The 18,993-nt window shown below is 38.2% G+C and overlaps 1 protein-coding gene across 6 annotated transcripts in view; it reads right to left on the bottom strand.

Annotated features, from left to right (window-relative positions):
- The window catches only part of fat1a (FAT atypical cadherin 1a), a 175,492-nt gene that overhangs the window by 38,757 nt on the left and 117,742 nt on the right, over positions 1-18,993 (bottom strand). For all 6 annotated transcript variants that reach the window (XM_059989300.1, XM_059989301.1, XM_059989305.1 and 3 more), the window contains exons 8-12: positions 16,646-16,921; positions 14,740-14,950; positions 8,528-12,598; positions 5,616-5,812; positions 302-455 (exon numbers count right to left, since the gene is read on the bottom strand). In XM_059989300.1, the coding sequence (XP_059845283.1) occupies positions 302-455; positions 5,616-5,812; positions 8,528-12,598; positions 14,740-14,950; positions 16,646-16,921 (4,909 nt within the window). The remainder of the gene's footprint in view (positions 1-301; positions 456-5,615; positions 5,813-8,527; positions 12,599-14,739; positions 14,951-16,645; positions 16,922-18,993) is intronic.

Below are 18,993 nucleotides of genomic sequence, written 5' to 3'. Positions count from 1 at the left end.
TTCATGTTTGACATCTAGCCTCTCAATTAATTTTAGCACTCAAATAATTGTTTGGTTGAATAATCTCCCATTATTTAATGATGCCATGTGATTTATTAAAAGTATTATATACCTTTACCTAAACAGATAATATCCACTCGGTAAATTAACAATTAATTAGACTAATGATATTTCCAGCAAAAATGATGATACTACTGTGAAAAAAAAGAGGGCTCATAGCAGATCATCATGGAATGTTAAGGATCCAAAACAAACAAAAGCATCCTTTCTCTCTAAAACTGAACCGCGCATTTTCTCTCACCAGTGACAGAATCTAATCTGAATTTCTCTGCTCCGGTTCCGTGGAGTGTGTAAGTGATTTCTCCATTTGAACGTATATCTGCATCTTTAGCCAAAACCACCAGGATTAATTTGGCAGAAGGAACATCCTCCGCTATGGTCTCAGCATACAAAGTCTAAAAAGAAAATAAATTTCATTTATATCTAAGTGACTGCCTCACCTGCCAAAATACCTCATAACAACAGATATGAAGAAGTACTTCTAAATATCTTGATCTTTACAGAGCCATCATTAACAGTGAATTTTAAGAGTCTACTAAATTAAATTTATTTTGTTATTTTTCTTTCCTTATTTTTCCCAGTCAGCCTTAATTTTGGTTTCACACGTCTTTACACATAGAGCTAACTGCCATTGATATGATGGTGTAAAGCCATATGTTATGGAAGATCTTACTGTGATTATCAAAATATTTAAACCAGGTTACCCAATATTTTAAAACCATGTTATTGTACATTGTATGTGAAATCAGAAAGCCTGCCTAAGAATTGTGTCAACTAAGAATGAAGAATGGGGAACAACCTGATACACTTAAAGATTAGCGTTATTTGCCAAATATACATCGAAACACTGAAATGTTTTGTTTGCCTCATTTCAAATCAGCAAGGATGTGCTGGGATGGCCACAAGTGTCACCTTGCATCTGGTGCCACTGTAGCTTGCCCACAATTTAATAATCCTAACCCATACACATCTGGAATGTTGCAGAAACTCAAGGCACCTGGACGAATCTCAGGCAGTCAAGGGCAGGACATACAAACTGCTTAGTGGCAGGAATCAAATCCCATCTTACTGCTGGCAATGCCAAGTGTTGTGCTAACTGTAAACCTTGAAGTTAAAAGTTCATTTTAAAGTTATAGACTTTTAAAGTTAATCGACTTTAATTAACTTGTATGAACTTTTAGCGGAGGCTGATTGAGAAAACTTGACGAGTCATATTTGATCCCCGGGCAGTAAATGAAACTATGTTGTGCAGCTGCTGAGAAAGTAAATTACTTTTTAGAAATTTATTTAGTGCTTACGGCATTCCAATTCAAATGTGAGCACTGTAATTCATTGTGGAATATCTAGAAGTGGATGCAGCTATAAGATTAGCACATATGCGTCCATTAATTAATATAATTTGACGCATGAAAATTTTACACAGCAAGAAGCATAAATTTCTGGTCACATATTTTAAGCATATATACTAGTGAGCAGACAGATCTTTAATATGGATCAATGAAAGGGTAAAATACAGATTGAACAGAAAATTTTAAATGTGTGAATTATGTTTCTTGTTGACCTTGATGAAATACAAGTCTGACTTCAACAAGGTTAAGCACTGTACCTCACAAAATTGTTTGTAAACTGAAGCATACTATTTCTATCCTGGTATGTATGTATCATTTCTGGAACATTTGGCTACCAACCCTCCAAAACACACAATGAATTAAAATGAGATCAGACTACAGGATGATTATTAGACAATCCTTCAGATTATAACTGATTTATTTACTTTGAAGATCTTCAAAGATCTTCTTGATCTTCAAAGTGAGAATTGCTAATAACGAAGAATGCAACTGCACTACATGCAAGTGACATGGCATATTTTTGTATGCAGATATATAATTGAGCAGCCTTGTGAAACTAATGAGAACGTTCTGCAAAAAACTGAACCCTACATAAATTAGGGATTTAACACAGTAAGTCTTCTTAAGAAAAAATGATAATTGACACCTATTAACATAAAATAATTAGGGCAAATGACTGAAAGCTTACCATTGTGTTTTAGAAGTAAAGTAGATTCTGACTATCTGGGCTGTTGGTTAATTGGGGCAGTCGCTATTTGGAGCTCTTAAAGAGCAAAATCTAATTGAGTAGCTAGCCAGGATTCCCTTCATCTGTTGGGAACACTATGGTGCTTAATTAGGACAGCTTCAGTCATGTGCACTTGCATGGGTATTAGAAAGGACACTGAGCTTAGAGTGAACAGTATTTAAATAGCAGCAGTTGGGGCTGTTTGTGTTCAAAAAGTAGTGATTTTTTTGCCACTGATATTTGGCACGAAATAAGCAGTAACACAATTCACAACTGTTCGCTCACTGTAGTTTCAAACATTTAGGCAAAAAGATGCAAGAAATGGCTGGGAGTAAAAATGAAACAAATGAGGAAATACGAAGAATTTAACAATCATCTTGAATGTTACAGGGCAGTCCATTACCTGCACTAGGTGTTTATGCTGATTTTGCTTATCTACAGCCAATCTAAAGAACACGGTGGAGTACACTTGCTCCTTTGATAATGATTAGGGACTAACACACAGAGTTATAGTACTGTGTTAATATCAGTAGTACCCTAACTCGTTCTGTGTTTAATTTGAGAACAGAATTTGTCACTCGGTAAAATGGTAGTTTGTCTTTTTAACAATTTATAGAAACTCTAGCTAATTAGAGCAGCCGAGGTACGTCAATGGAAAAACATTCTGGGAACAAATTCAGAGATTAAAGCCTTTGTGGAACAATTAAAATTAATGGTATATAGGTCAGATTTGAAAAGTTGCAAGGTTGCAATCGGGAAGGTTTCAGGAACGGTAAAGTTTCCGTTTACCGGGTTGGGAGGTCCAAGACCACAGAACTGAACCAAGTTCGAAGCCTCCAGTAAATGCAAACCAGCTAAGAAACAGAGAAGATGGGCGATTCCAAGATCATGGGTGTTTTAATTTGGTCAGAGAGAGTATCCAGGGGAAGAAGTGGAAGCTGGGGAACAAGAGCTCATTTGTGCTTCTGCAAAATTACAGCCTCAGAATGGTTGGAGGAAATTTCTACTAAACAAGTGATTCAACAAGCAGTCAGACAATACAAAAATAGGATGGACATGAAGAAAAGTGAGGCTGAGTGGATGCCAACACACATCTGGAAACCAATAAATGATTGAATTAAATTTTGTCAAGGACCAGCAAACAGGTTAGAAAACAGCAGGGCCTAAGTTCGATCCTTTCGGCAGATCAGAAGTCATTTTAATAATTCATTTACACCCTTAAGGACAAGTTGATGATACAGATTAAACAGTGATAGGACTTATTTTCTAGCATGAAGCTTTTTTAATTCTGAGACATGCAATAATATCTCCTTGAAGCATAAGACTGATTAATAATCACAACAATGGGATAATAATAGAACACAGCATGATTTTTTTTTCCTCTTTCAGCCAAAGAAAATTTCAATGCATGACCGTGTGAAGTGAATTTAAAAGAGCGTGAGATTTGATGTAATTTTGCCCGAAGTGGCTGTGAACAGCTATCTGCCTTTACCTATCAGAGAAAAGGACACAAATATACACTTGGCATTTGGGGCTCCATCATTTTCAATATGCCAAATACTGTCAAAGCTGAGGTCCTGTGCAACATAATGTCATCACACTAAAGGTTAGGAACAATTTGATCCTCATGCCTGTTCTTTGAGCTTGACTTGAAGGATCCAGCTCACTACTTGACTGCAGTTCACACGATACCTTTGGACACCCTGAGGAATCCAGTGCTGCAGTATAATTGGGGAAGAGCGCCAGCCAGTTTAGGTCTATCTTACTTGTGTAGAATTCAAGTAAGAAATGTGTAGAATTGTGTAGAGACAATTGGGAATGTGCCCTGGCTATTAATCTACTGCATAAACGTGAAAAATTTACCGCAGAAAACGTCACTCTAGTACCCAAACATTTCCAAAATGATCAGCAGAGGACACTACACCACCAGAAAAAGCTAAATTTATTGTTGAGCTTGATTTAATGATCACCAATGATCTCAGGGAGCATGGACATGCATCACAGCAAACGGGTGGGCAAAGTGGGTCTGAGTGTGGGAGCAGGGACTTCTCAGCTCTATGCCTCATGTTAAGAGCACACTATAATTGCTTTGTGGGCTCTAAAAGTGCCATTATTCCTTCTCCTCTACCTCCTCTAAACTCCAAACCGTAAACCTATGCACATTTTGAAGCATCTCTGGCTGTCAGCTTAACATTTCAACTGTTGCAGGACTGTAGGTTTCATCTTTAACAATTTGTTTCAGCCCTGAATAACTGGAAGTCACCTGAGACAGCACAGTGCTCATTTCACCTTCACCACACAACAAACACAACAGTTTGCAATAAACCTGGCTCACTGCAAGTTTTTGTAAAATCACATAGCCCTGAATCTTACTTCTCCTTTCATCTCAGAAATAGATTAATATCCAGCACTAAATGTAAAAAATGCACCTTTAGCAAGATAAAACAAAAATTTTCACCTAAAGTATTTCTTTCTTGGTTAAGACTAATTCAGAATAAAAATGTAAGGCTGCGAGGCTGTGCTCGGGAAGTCAATGAAGACAAATCAAAAGATTTAATACAAATTGTGAGAATAATATTGGAATGTAACATTTAATTGGGAAAACAACAGCAGTTAATCAGGAGCTGGGACTCAAACTGCAGAGAAACCAAAGAGAAGAAATCATGCAGCTGTCAATATGCAACAATGAGATTCTTGAAAATGTGCTGTGGTATAACAAGACTATTACTAAGAAAACAAAATGGTTCTTCGTCACAAAAGCTTTTAACCCTCTATGAATCCTATCCAGCATATCACTCACAGTAGTATTGTTCTCAGTTGAGTAATATCATCTGCTTGATACATCTTATGTTTGTCCCTGAATCAGATTTGATGCTTCATCTAAGGTTTAAAATGCTGAATTGTCCTTCAGTACAATTTCGAGAACGATTGAAATCTACAAAATAACAAAGCTAACTCTTACTACGATTGTAAGATTTCATGTTTAAAATAAAAGTTAACTGGTACAGCAAATTCAAAATCAAGATTTTTTTCTTACTGTAAAATGCATTTCATGTGTGCATAGAACTCCCTGCCAGAGGTGGTGATAGATACTGATTGATAAGGGACACATGGATGATAGAAGAATGGAGAGCTATGTCATAGGAAAGGGTCAGAATGATCTTAGAGTAGGTTAAAATGTCAGCAGAATATCAAGGCCGTAGAGCCTGTATTTATTGTACTGTGCTGTGCTGCTATTTTCTACGTCACTACCAATGATATAGGCAAGGAAAATATAGACAAGTGCATGCCGAGAAAGGAATACATGCTCTTAAATACAATACTCCAAAAACCTTCAAGAAATAAGAATTCTGTAAAGACTTAAGTATGCTTACATGAGTATTTGACTCTGCTCTTTTTGCTGTATAATTATGAGAAGGGAATTTTATGCACATTACACATTTATTAAATTGCTGACACCAATAAAGGTAAATACTTACCTTTTCACAAGTTGGACTGTTATCATTTGCATCAAGGACTTTAACTTCAACAACTGCTTTGGCTACTAAAGTACCATCCGTAGCTGTAATGGTTAACAGATAATGATCCTTCTTCTCCCTATCCAAAGGCTTTCTGACATAAACTTTCCATTCGTTCTGAATGTGCTCAATGCCAAACTGTCCCAGAGGATCACCGGCTGAAAATTAATTTCAAATTGCCATTAGAGATCACCGATGTAGTACCTTGTTTATAAACAAAGTGCGCAGCAGAGCCACTGATTAATCATCAACAGCTGTTAGTAATTTGATCTGATCTGATAAAAATCAAAGGAGAAATTTTGAAGCATATTGGAAACATTTGTGCAGCAGCTGCTGTTGCATAAATTTGTGAGCAGCTAATCTGGTAAGATACCATGGAAGTTTCAGAAATTTCAGAGCAACTGAGCCTAATAAATGAATGTTATTCTGAGAAAGTTTCAGATGGTGAAGCCATGATGAAATAACACAATGGGCCAGGTGGTCTAATTCTGCCTCCATATCTTATAGTCTTGAGGTCATCCAGCAAGCCCAGATGCGAAATTTCAGCAAGTTATCTGACTATGAAGAGACTCACTGGCTACTCTAACTTCATGGCCAAGCATAAACACACCATGATTAGGCTGTGGTGTATGAGGAAACACTGGTAGTTAAGAGTCGTGCTTCACCTTCTTTTACCTAACTCAAATGCAGTAAGGACACTGTCATCTCATTACAAAGCAAAGACTGGGTCACCTGGTATACACAGCCAAATGGTATATATGGTTTTAGTTTTACATATTCGCACTCAGTAAAGTCCCAGAAAGGAAAAACTTGATAAATTCCATTGCCTCACTGCACAAAATGTACTTTAGTGAACCAGCGGTGAAATTAAAGCAATAAATTCTTCATAGTATCTCCACACACTTCTAATTTAACATGGAATAAAGCTGGTGGCGAGCACGTTCCCAATTTTAAATTCCAACTACATCACTACAGAGGACACAAGCTAAATTTGTCCTGTAACGTTCACTTGAGATCAGAACAAGGTGAAGAGTTATGTAAGATTGCTTAAACCTGGGGATGAACCATGGATAAAGATACTAAATTAAATAATTTTAATTGGCCATGTGCCTTGCAGATAAGTGTGACAGTTAATAAAGTAACTACAACCATAATACTGCCTGCACAAATGAACTTCACTTCCCATTAAAAATCCTCTGTACAAATCAATTATAATTCATCAGTAACACTATATACACTTTATATCCATCTCAGTAATGTATTCTATTGGAAATGTTCCAATAAGCAACATTTAATAAGTAATCAGAAAAGCCTAACAGGCTGACCATCACATGATCAATCCAATTTAGCTGTGCCTTCATTGGATAAATATTGATTTCAGTAAAATGCAAATCTAGAATGTAATTACATCAAAATGAGACCAGAACAAAAATAATTTTGTAAAACAGAATCAATAGTTAAGTTAACATGATACCCTTCCAAACTAGTCATGGGGTCAATGGGCCCAAAGTTAAGTACTCCCATGACCATCTGTCCATGCATGATTTTGGCAGTAATTTATGAGAATGTCTAACATATATTGCAGGAACAAATTACTCCATATTTTCAACACAAATGTTTATTGTTAATCTAAAAGCAGAGTAAAAAAAATTAAGCAATAAGAAAAAAGGTCAGTGGAAAAACAAGCGCTGAGGGGGCATGGGAAGATGAAACAGGAATTCATTAGTTCTGAAAAATTTCAGTTTTGTTTTAAACTGGTCTAAAGTTTCAAAAAAGCTATTCTAGCATTTATATTTTGTTTTTTTTTAACTAACAGATATGACACTTGAGGGCTTGGAATTTTCTGTAATGACACTGCTAGGATGAACATTGAAAGCATACAGATTTGTTTGCAATGATACCACCTTAATGAAGTGATACCATAACTAACTGGCCAAGTAATTTCAACATACCAGAATATGCTCAGTGTCAGGAGCAGTACAGAAATGGCTAAAAATAACAACTCTAAGGAATTTGATGCAATTTGGACCAGGAAGTGTTTAAAACTGAAATGCATGAGTTGAGCTGAGAATGACTACACCCAGCCCACCATCACTGAAGATGCGCAGCACAAAAACCAGATCATTTTAGTTTCAATGCCTCTGACGATCATAATCCCAGAGCGGTGTAGGATTTATTATTTGGTTACTAATAAAATATACATATATACTTTATGATTACAAAACCACAATTACAAAACGCTAATTTCATACAATTTAGACTGCATTTTAAGATGGGGAGCCAACAATATGCTTCAGTCTGAGATAATTAACTTCAGCTGCCCCACACTGGGCAAACCACCTAAAACATTATTGTACAATCGACTAATTTTTCAAACAGACTGTTCTGGCAACACAATTATTTCTCAATTTAAGTTATTAACTACAATTCCTGTGATTGAATGATATGCTTCAACTGATATAAACATAGAGAGTGAACTAAGGAAACAATTTCTTGACCGATTTTAAATACGGAAAAGAAACATGGACAGTATCTCAGCTGTTAATGAGGATCACTGCATACTGCTGAATTCCAGAAAATTACAGAATGCCCTAAATCTCACATCCTGGAATTTCTGTACCATATAATCCGTCAAATTCTTACAGATTAAACTAAATGAAAATGTTTCCGAGTTTTGTATAACTGAAGTTGTCAACTTTCATGCAATTATCCTGTTCTTTTGGGAAAAGAGATTTAAATCTATGAATTTTGATTACCCTGTCTGATTATGGCAATTTTCTTCTATAAGAAAGCTACAATTAGTTTACACATATATTCTTAAAACAAGAGCTAACACCCCATATTGGCACAATACAATCTAGCATAGTTCTCACCTGTAATGTAACAAGTAACTTGTCTATTTACAGCTTCAGTATCAGCATCTGTAGTACTCAGTATAGCAATCACTCCGCCGGGAGGGTCATCTTCACTCAGAGTTCCTTTGTACAGCTCAGCAGTAAAGCGCGGGGGATTGTCATTTACGTCAGTGACGGTGAGGTCCACTACCGTCGTGGATGACAACTGGACCTGCTCTCCCTGATCAGATGCCACCACGACGATTCGATACTTTGTCTGCTTCTCATGGTCCAACTCTTTGAGGGTTGTTATCCACCCAGTTTCACTATTAATGGTGAAAAGATCGAGCACATGATCCAGTTCCTGAGATTGAGCTAAGCTGTAGGTCACCTGGCCATTCACTCCAGAATCCAGGTCTGAAGCTTTTACTTGAATTACTGTGGTTCCTTCAGGCATATTTTCCACAACAAAAGCTTCGTAAGGATTTGAATCAAAAATGGGCTTATTGTCATTCTCATCTTTCACTTGAATGCTCACATCCACAGAAGAAATAACCTCATATCCCTCAAAAGGATATTGTGCCAGCACAGTAATCTGGTACCATTTGGTTATTTCATGATCAAGAGATTTTTCAGTCTTTAATTTCCCGGTATCATGTTCTATAGCAAATATTTCATCCATGTTACTTTCAGGAGTATTTCCCTTCACAAGACTGTAGAACAATGGCTGATCACTTTCTGCTCTGATCAAATCAATCACGGTTCCAACATTTATTTCCTCAGAGATGGCAAATGTGTAGAAAGGTTCTGTAAATACTGGAAGGGGAATTTCTGGGAGAAGTATTCTCACATAGACAGGAACAACAGAATCTAGCTGTGGAATTCCACCATCTTTAACTCTGACAACAAAAGTATAAAAATTATTTTCTAATCCAACTAAGCTTTCTTTGGTGCTGATGACCCCAGTAAATGAATTAATTTGAAAGTTTTCCTCAACATTGTCAGAAGCAGCTTCAATGGCGTAGACGATATCTGCATTGCTACCTTCATCTGCATCAGAAGCTATAATTCTAATGACTGAAGATCCCTTTGGAGCATATGAACCAATGTTTACTTTATATTTTTCAGCTCGGAACTGAGGTACATTATCATTTTCATCGGTGAGTATCACATTAACATTGCAGAAAGCCACTTTGCCGCCACCATCTTTCGCCATGACACTGACAGTGATCACCTTCTCCACTGGGTTTTCACGATCCAATTTCTCCGAGGTGAAAATCCTTCCTTTCTGATCAACAGAAAATCTGTCTCTTGCAAAGTCATTAACAATTGAATAAGTTAAGTTCCCATATATACCAGAATCTTTATCTGTTGCCTTTACTTCAATCAAAAGTGTCCCAATTTCTGAATTTTCAGCCAATTCTACTTCATAATCACTCTGAACAAAAACCGGATTGTGAAAATTAGCAGTCAGAATGTTTACTAGAACTTTTGCTGAGCTTCTGAAAACACCATCAGATACACTTACAGTAAGATTATAAACTGCCTCCAAATTCTGCTTGGGTAGGCTTGAAATAGTAATGATTCCCAACTTGCTATCTATGGCAAAGTTCACCTGATCGTTGCCTGACACAATTGAGTACCGAAGCTTGTCCACATCAGAAGGATCTGCATCAGTGGCCTGCACATGTGTTACAAAGTGTCCCCGCATTATGGGCTCACTTACTGATGCCTGGTACAGCAGCTCATTGAACAATGGAGGGTTATCATTCAAATCAGTGACATGCAGAGTCACAATGACATCACTACTAAGTTGGGGCTTTCCATTATCCAAGGCTCGAACAAGGAGATCATACTTCTGAACATGTTCGTAATCCAGCATCCGTGCGGTTAAAATGAGGCCACTGGAGCTATCAATGTGAAAGTATTCAAAGCTTTTGGCCTCGTCTTCTACTAATTGGTAGTAGAGGACTTTATTTATTCCAGAATCTGAATCCGTGGCAGTGACCTGAGCCACTGACGTGCCCACCACCGAAGCCTCGGACAGAGTGGCCGTGTACTTCCTCTCTGCAAACACTGGAGGATTATCATTAACATCCTCCACCACAATATCAACGAACACCTCAGAGTATGATCCCGTCAGTGAGTCTGTCGCTCTTATGGTTAGTTTGTAAGCAGGATGTGTTTCAAAGTCTAATGCGCTGATGACATTTATAACTCCGGTGTTGAAGTTGATTGTGAACTGATTGAAAGGGTCTCCATCTGCAATACTGTATATGACACGGGGACCTTCTGGACTGTTAGCCTGTACATAGGCAACTGGAGCGTGCAGCTGAATATTCTCAGGTATCTCGATACTGTAGAATGGTTTCTCAAATACAGGCATGGCTTTGTTTATAACCGTGATGGGCACTTCAACTTCTGCGGAAAGTGACACCTCCCCTCCATCCTTCACAACAACAACAACAACATACTCCATATTTGACAGGTTGGGCTCAAAATTCTTCTTTAGGGATATTTCTCCTGATGGTCCTATCTGAAAATGGTCATGATGTTTTTTAAGATAATAACAAACTTCTCCATTTTTACCAATATCCTTATCTATAGCAGTGACCTGGCGAATAACATGGCCTACTTCAGCATCCATTTGGACAACGGCATAATAAGGCAGGTTGACAAAGATTGGAGCATTGTCATTAACGTCTTCAACAGTAACTTTCACAACCACATGCGCCACTCTTGATGGATTTTTTTCTTCACTAACTTCAACCACCACATCAAACACTTCTTGCTCTTCACGATCAAACGGGATTCCGGTAGTTGCAAGAACACCCGACGTGCGGCTTATTTTAAACTTTCTATCAGGATTATGGATGTGGTAAAATAATGGCTCATTCATTTCATTACCCACTGTAGTAATAATGGCTATAGTTTTAACCTCCGTGGTGTTTTCCTTTACAACAGCAGAATATGAACTTTGGGTGAATTTTAGGTTGCTTTCTTTGCTTTCTTTTATATTTATTCGCACTGAAGTTGTACTGGAAAACCTGCCATCACTTGCTCTAACTGTAAGTTCATACCGACTCCTCAAGTGGATTGTGTTCTGCACTGAAATAAGTGCTGTCTTTGCATCTATGGAGAACTTCTCACCTATGTTACCATCGATTATGGAATAAATTAGATCGGCATTTGAATTCGAATCAGCATCAGTGGCGTCTACAACAGTCACCTTCACACCTTTGTATGTTGGCACAAGAAGGGAGACATCATACAAATCCTGAGCAAAGATGGGAGGGCAATCGTTTACATCAATCACATGAATGGTGACATTTGCGGCATGCTCTGCAAACAATTGTGGATTTCCACTATCGTGCACTTGCACGGTGAAATTAAAAATATTCATCTGCTCATAGTCTAGTTTCTGCACTGCACGAATGGCGCCCGTCCGGGAATCAATAGCAAAATATTTCCGGGCAGATGGCTCGGCAATTTGATAAAACAGGAGGGCATTGGATCCTTCGTCAGCATCTGTGGCTTGAATTACCAGTGGAGTACTCTGCTTATTCAGAACAACACTGTTGACATGGGCAGATTCACTAATGATTCCGACATACTCCGATTCAATGAAAACGGGCACGTTGTCGTTTTCATCTCGCAGCTGTATTAAAACGGTGGTGTTAGTAGATAACCCAGCCATATTTGTAGCTTGAATTGTCAGTCGGTATAAAGCCAGTCCCTCGTTGTCAAGTGCCTTCTGGGTAACAATGACTCCTGAGTTAGGGTTGATGTTAAATGCGCCGTTTACATTTCCATCTTTTATTTCATAAACTATAGACGACTGGCTGGATGCAGTTATCAGGATAACAAAACTCCCAATGCTGGCTCCTTCACCTATCTCTGCATAGTACTCCCTTACTGCAAACTTGGGTGCTGCGTTATCAGAAATGGTCACAATGATGCGAACAGCAGTAACAGCACTCATTGGAGCACTTCCTCCATCAGTCGCTTTGACTATCAGTTCATATTGCCTCCAGGTACTGCGATCCAAGCCTTTTGCAACCGTAATAGTACCCAGCACTGGATCAATGGCAAAGCTGTTGCCAACATTTCCTGCAAAAAGCAAATAACAGCTTCGTTAAACATATGGGTATAGAATATTAAGGACCTATTATTATCATTAATTCAACAGCATAATAAATTGAGCTGTGGTCTTAATGGCATATTCAGTAGAGCATTATTCTCCAACCCTAGTATATTTGTTGTTAGAAATTCGTCCAAGTCAGTGGAGTCATGATCAGCAGTGTCAGCACACTAACACACTCGGCTCTGCCTCCAAAACGTTCCACACGTTTAACTGGAACAAACTTCACAGCAGAATGTAATGCACTATCTCTGCTCTACAGCTTGGTTGGTGTTACAGCTGCAGGGTGTTTTGTTCTTCTCTACTATTACAGTTCTATTTGCTGTTTGTTGTCTTTTGCAGATTGACTTTGCCTATCCTGCTGGGCACGGACTTTCATGGAATCTATTGGGTTTCTTAGATTTACTGTGTAGGCCCACAAGAAAATGAATTGCAGGGCTGGCTAAGGTGACATATATGTACTTGATTATAAATTTACTTTGAACTTTTAAATGTTGATGACTCATTGACTCAGATATCAGGCATTCAGCAGACTGGGTCCCGTGCCAGCTATTGAGAGACTTGACAATCTTTCCACTCCTCCTTCGTACCCATCCGAACTATTCTAAATCCTTCAGTTGCCTGAGAAGCCTGGCAGGCAGAGTAGGGGAGAATGGTTAGTGGTGTAGAAATTTCTCTAAAAGCCCCACAATTAAGGTCATTGATAACTAATAAAAACCATTTCCCAAGGGACATCTTGCAAAAGCTTTAAGAATTACTTACATGGTGGCAAAACTCCAAGAAGAAACTCTTAGCAATAGATATACTGTCCTAACTAAAAATGGAATTTTGGAGAGGGTCTGAAACACTTACATAAAGTTTAACGGCCAGTTGCAGACAAGTAGTTGGATGTACACAACAAATACACAGAGAGTATAATTCCTCACACACTGCTTGCCACAATGCACTTTTAATGGTTGTAAATAGACAGCTCACAATCCAATTTCAAAGGCCTATGCATTTATCACTATCTAGGTGCATGTATCACTATCTAGATACCTCTTTTTTAGTAAACTACAGTCTCTATCTTTAAAAATAAACTTCTGACACTGCATTTGAAAGTCATCAAACGTAATTTGCAGCAGACAGGCCAAACTCTTCTCAGCTTCAAAGCTCATAACTCTATACAGCTGATAGACTATCATATTCTTAAAAATATTTTTCTTCTTACTCTACTAGACATATCAAAGTCATTCATAATTTTTCATTCCTTGTTTTAAAATATACAGTTTGAATTCTGATTTAATACTTCACTATTTGGTAGAAGTTTTCATTTACTGCGAATAGTTTTGTTTTTCCCATAAAATAAAGATCATGCAGAATTCAAAACACTCTAGACATCTAAGGAATGTGTTTACAATATGTTGAGATCAGCATTCACCATATTTTCCCACCCCCAGTATACTGTCTCTTGTATAAAGTACAATGCTGGGAAAATAGAAAAAATACCTCTATAGGTTAATAATGTGTCAATGAGAAACACTATGAAACAATCTCATTGTTTCTATGGGTCTTGCTGTTCTGTTCCTAATGGAACCAAGTGTAAACTCACTACACAAAGTCTAGAAGTTAAAGGGAAGTAGCTATCAAGAATCACAGCCCACTATAAAATCAAAACAAGAAAATTCTTGTATCCTGACATCACCATGGGAAGGAGGAAGCCTGTCAGGGGGCTGGTAGCTGAGATGAAAAGGAATGCCTGGCCTACTCTGGACTGTAACTGAAATCTCTGCAAACGTTGTTTCCACTCCAATCTCGCATACATGTTTCTGGTCATTGATACGCTTAAGGTTTAACCTTCTTCCATTTTAAGCATTTCTTCCCTAATGATTTTACCTTTCCCAGCAGCTCTCCATTGAATTGCAAAGATTATTCACGCCCACTAAATTTCTTTCATTGATTGTTTACTTTCCTCTCCTTTCTATAGATCTGCAGTTTTTGTTTATCCTGTTAGTTTTGCACCTGAAGTACTAGCCTGCCTTTGTCTTTTGCTGATGCCAAATGAAACAAACATGTCTTGTTTTATGCAGATATCAATAGATTAAAGTGACAAGTTAAGGCTAATCATTACCTGACTCAATAGTGTATGTAATTTCTGCATTTTGCCCCTTATCTTTATCCAATGCTGTAACCTGAAGTACTGCTGAGTCAACTGCAGCAGACTCAAACACACGACCGGTGTAGGAAGAGCTGGTAAACCACGGTGCGTGGTCATTGGTATCTTCAATATTAACAGTAACTCTCACATAATTACGCTTGACAGGAACATCTTGATCTCGAACCTTGAAGAAACAAAAACATAAGAATTCAATATGCAAGCAATCATTTAACCACCTCTTAACACTTACACTTAAAATCAAAATAGGGTTAAAAATTGTGGTATTAATCAACAGTCTTTTGTTTCCATGATCTTATTTTCCAGTCAATTGTAAAGAAAATCAGGTGAAAAAATGAAATGACAATTCTCCATTTTGTGTGTTTATCAATTTCACCTCAAATCTGAACCACTGCAGCAAAGACTCTCAAGTGTTAATATACATACAAAACCGGGAAAAAAAACAAATGGCAACATTATTATACAAAAGCAGGATAAATGGAAACGTATGGGACACAAACCCTGCAGGGTTTTTCTGCCCGAGAAATATGCACAAAGATGCGAGGAAGGAATTTCAATTAAAAAGTGAGGTTATGCAAATCCTGGAAGTTGCATCCTGATTAGAGGGGAAATCCTGCTGCAAATGATTCAGGGGTCTAAATAATATTCTTAATCTGTTCTCCTATTTTCAAGAGAAAAAAAAGGATCAAAGAAAACTGGAATGTGAAGCCTAAGATATTAATTTTGGGGAGGGGATGTGGAAGTTGGAAGAAACGTAGAAATTGGTGCTATGACAACAGCAACTAAGCATATAACTCATTAAATGCATTATGAGCCATCTATGAACCAGTTTAATGAACACCAACAGATCAGTGCTTACGGATTCTGCATTAGTACTCAAAAATAACACATATCTTCTTCAACTCAGGTAGTCCTTCGAGACTGAGGAAGGCTCAGCTGTACTAGTATGTTCTGCAGTGACTGATGAGATCAGGCTCTTCCGCAGATTGGACAAGAGGTGCTTGATAGAGCAGGCAGTTTCTGAGTTGTGTGCTCTATCTGCCAAGTACACAGGGCTTCTGGATACAGGGATTCCCATGATCCAGTGGAGATGTTGCATTTCTCCCAAGGAAGCTTAGATTAGATTCTTGAATCTACATGGATTTCCTTAAATATACATGCACTGACAGTACAGTAACTGAATTGACTATGCATTGGCAACTTCCATATTATTACATCCTCTCCTCACAAGACAAGGTGAATCACCAGTTGTGTGCAAAATACACCATGTGAGTGCATCAGTCAGTGTTACCATAATCAATGGAGAACACTGGGGGCAACTCAATAGTCCTCAGCAACACATTATCACACTCACAGGCCAAATGTGTTAATTGCTACCACTACAGAAACTTTTTTATAATCTGAACGTTGCTAGGAAAGTAATTAATACTGGATGAATAAATCTATCATTAAATGTATTGATGACTGACTACCAGTAGAGCTGGATCAACACTATGGTCTGCTGCTTAGTGTCTGTGCGTACTTCACTCACGTTAGAAACTGCATCAGTATATCGTAAAGTGCTGTTTTAACACATTAGGCAAGCTGTTACAGGTAACCATGGAGGTGGAACTGCAGAACCATAAATCACTGGTGAAGTAAAATGAGTTCCAGACATGGAAAAATATTCCAGTCTCTGGTACTTTGATCCTTCACCCGAATGAGAACCAAGTCCGTCCTTCATTCTGATGACTGCAGTCAAACATAATTGATGAAAAGATGAAAAAGGTGCAATGGATATGCTGGAAAAATGTTTACAGAGCATTAGCAGGTATAAAAACTAAAATACAGCCGGACCACATTTAAAGCACATCAAACTCACCATAATAGTAAGAACATGCTGATGTTTGGTCTCATGGTCCAGTTTTTCTGCTGTGAAGAGAACACCAGTAGCAGGATCCAGCCTGAACTTTTTCAGACTTCTTGGATCAGTGCTGCCTTGAAGAGTATAAATCAACTTGTTCTTCTCATCCCTATCACTGGCACTAACTTGCAGAATTACCGTTTCAGGAATTGTGTCTTCCGGAATACTAACTTCATATTCAGATTTGGAAAACTCAGGTCGATGATCATTTGTATCAATAACTTTAATGTATACCTGAAAGGAAGTAGAATTTGATCACTTTAGAATTACTATATTCTTCAATATCTCAAGAAAACCTCACAATCTAATACCAGTTTCATCATTCAAAGCTTTAACACTCATCACTGTAATGCAGCAAGAGTACAGAATAATTTTATGTTAAAAATGGATAATTGCCACTTGGGTTAAGTATTACAGGCTGAAATGATTACTGAAATTACCAAGTTAGAACAGTGTGTTAAAGCAACAAATCTGTCTTTGAAGCAAAATATTAATAATTTTCAAAACTATCTGTGCTGATAATGCAGATTATTTTCAATGATGATCCTCAAAGGTTGCAGTCTTGCTCATCTTTGCAATCATTCAACTAACTCCTACTTTCAAGAGTAGTTTTGGAGTTGACTGCAATTTGCTTCTTGTCCACCCACTGAAAAGAGCAATGGAAATTACATCTCTCTCAAAATTGCAAAAATCTTATAGAAGACCAATTCTGAATTAATTTATTAAGTGCACATGAAGTGCTTAATTTTGCTGACAAAACTACGTATTTTCTCAATTCCTCATTGAAAAGATGGCAAGGTAATAAAATGGGCAGAGCTTTAATAACACTTCAGCATTGGAGATTAGTGAGATCTTATGTACGTACCACAGGCTAAAGAATACAAGAACATCATATGATGAAGGGTATAGAATAAGCAGTGGGGGTAAAGGGTTGAAAGATTTGGCATCACTGGAGTGGATCCCTATGAATTAAAGGGCAGAGAAGTTTACCAGCAGCAATGTATGGACATTTGTTTTAGTGAACACAGGCGCTAAAGAGTTGGTGTAGGAGGGAGGGTGTAACATTTTTGGATCATTGGGCTCTCTTATAGGGAAGCTGGGACCTGTACAGAAGGAATCATTTGCAGCTGAACTGGAGGGGGACTAATATCCTAGCTGGAAGGTTTGTAAATGCTGCACTGTGGAGTTTAAACTAGCGCTACAGAGGACTGTGAAGCAGGGCATCAGAACAGTTCATGGAGAGGATGTGGAGGCAGATGTCGGTAAGATCTCTGACAAAGTTTGGAATCAAAAGGTTGAGCATGGTACAACTAGTGTCCTGAGCTGCATATATTGCAATGCAAGAAGCATCATAGGAAAGGTGGATGATATTGCTGAAGATGAGGTAGTTGGTTTACGTAAAGAGGCAATGTGTATTGAGGAGAGGTTGCTGATAGGGCAGAATTGCAGCCAACAGGATGAGTTGCAAAGTAAAAGGTGGACAAAAATCGAAAAGGGGTGAATACAGGGCTGAAGGCATTATATATGAATGCGTGCAGTATATGGAATAAGGTAAATGAACATGCAGAACGGTTGCAGATTGGCAGGTATGCATCACTGAATCGTGATTGAAAGATTATAGCTGGGAGCTTAATGACCCAGGATACACATTGTATCGAAAGGCGCAGGAAGGCAGAAATTGCACTGTTGGTAAAATATTAAATCAAATCATTAGAAAGAGGTGACATGGGGTTGGAAGGTGTTGAATTATTGTGGATAGAGCTCAGGAACTGCAAGAGTAAGAAGACTCTAATGGGAGTTACAGATCCCCAGACAGTAGTGGGATGCGGTCCACATGTTGTAACAGATGATAGAAAGTGCTCGCAAACTGACAATGTTACTATAGTCATGGGGCAATTTCATAACACAGGTAGATTGGGAAAATCAGGTTGGTGCTAGATTCCGGGAGGGGGACTATCTCTAGTGCCTACAAGATGGCTTTTTAGAGGAGATCATGGCTGAGCCCACTGGGGGAGGATCAGCTATTCTGGATTGGGTGTTGTGCCCTGAAACAGAATTGATTAGAGAGCCTAAAGTGAAAGAACCCTTAGTGGCAAGTTATCATAATATGTCCAAATTCACCCTGAAATTTGAGAAGGAGAAGCCAGATGCATCAGTATTACAGTGGAGTCCAGGGAATTACAGACGTATGAGAAATGAGTTGGTCAGAATTGATTGGAAAAGAACACCAGCAGGGATGATGGCAGAGCAGCAATGGCTGGAATTTCTGGAAACAATTCGGAAGGCTCAGGATATATACATCCCAA

Source organism: Hypanus sabinus, chromosome 14 (genome assembly GCF_030144855.1).
Source record: "Hypanus sabinus isolate sHypSab1 chromosome 14, sHypSab1.hap1, whole genome shotgun sequence".
NCBI classification, from domain to species: Eukaryota; Metazoa; Chordata; class Chondrichthyes; order Myliobatiformes; family Dasyatidae; genus Hypanus; species Hypanus sabinus.
Note: the sequence above shows the minus strand (reverse complement) of the source record. Positions and strands in the feature narration are given on the sequence as shown.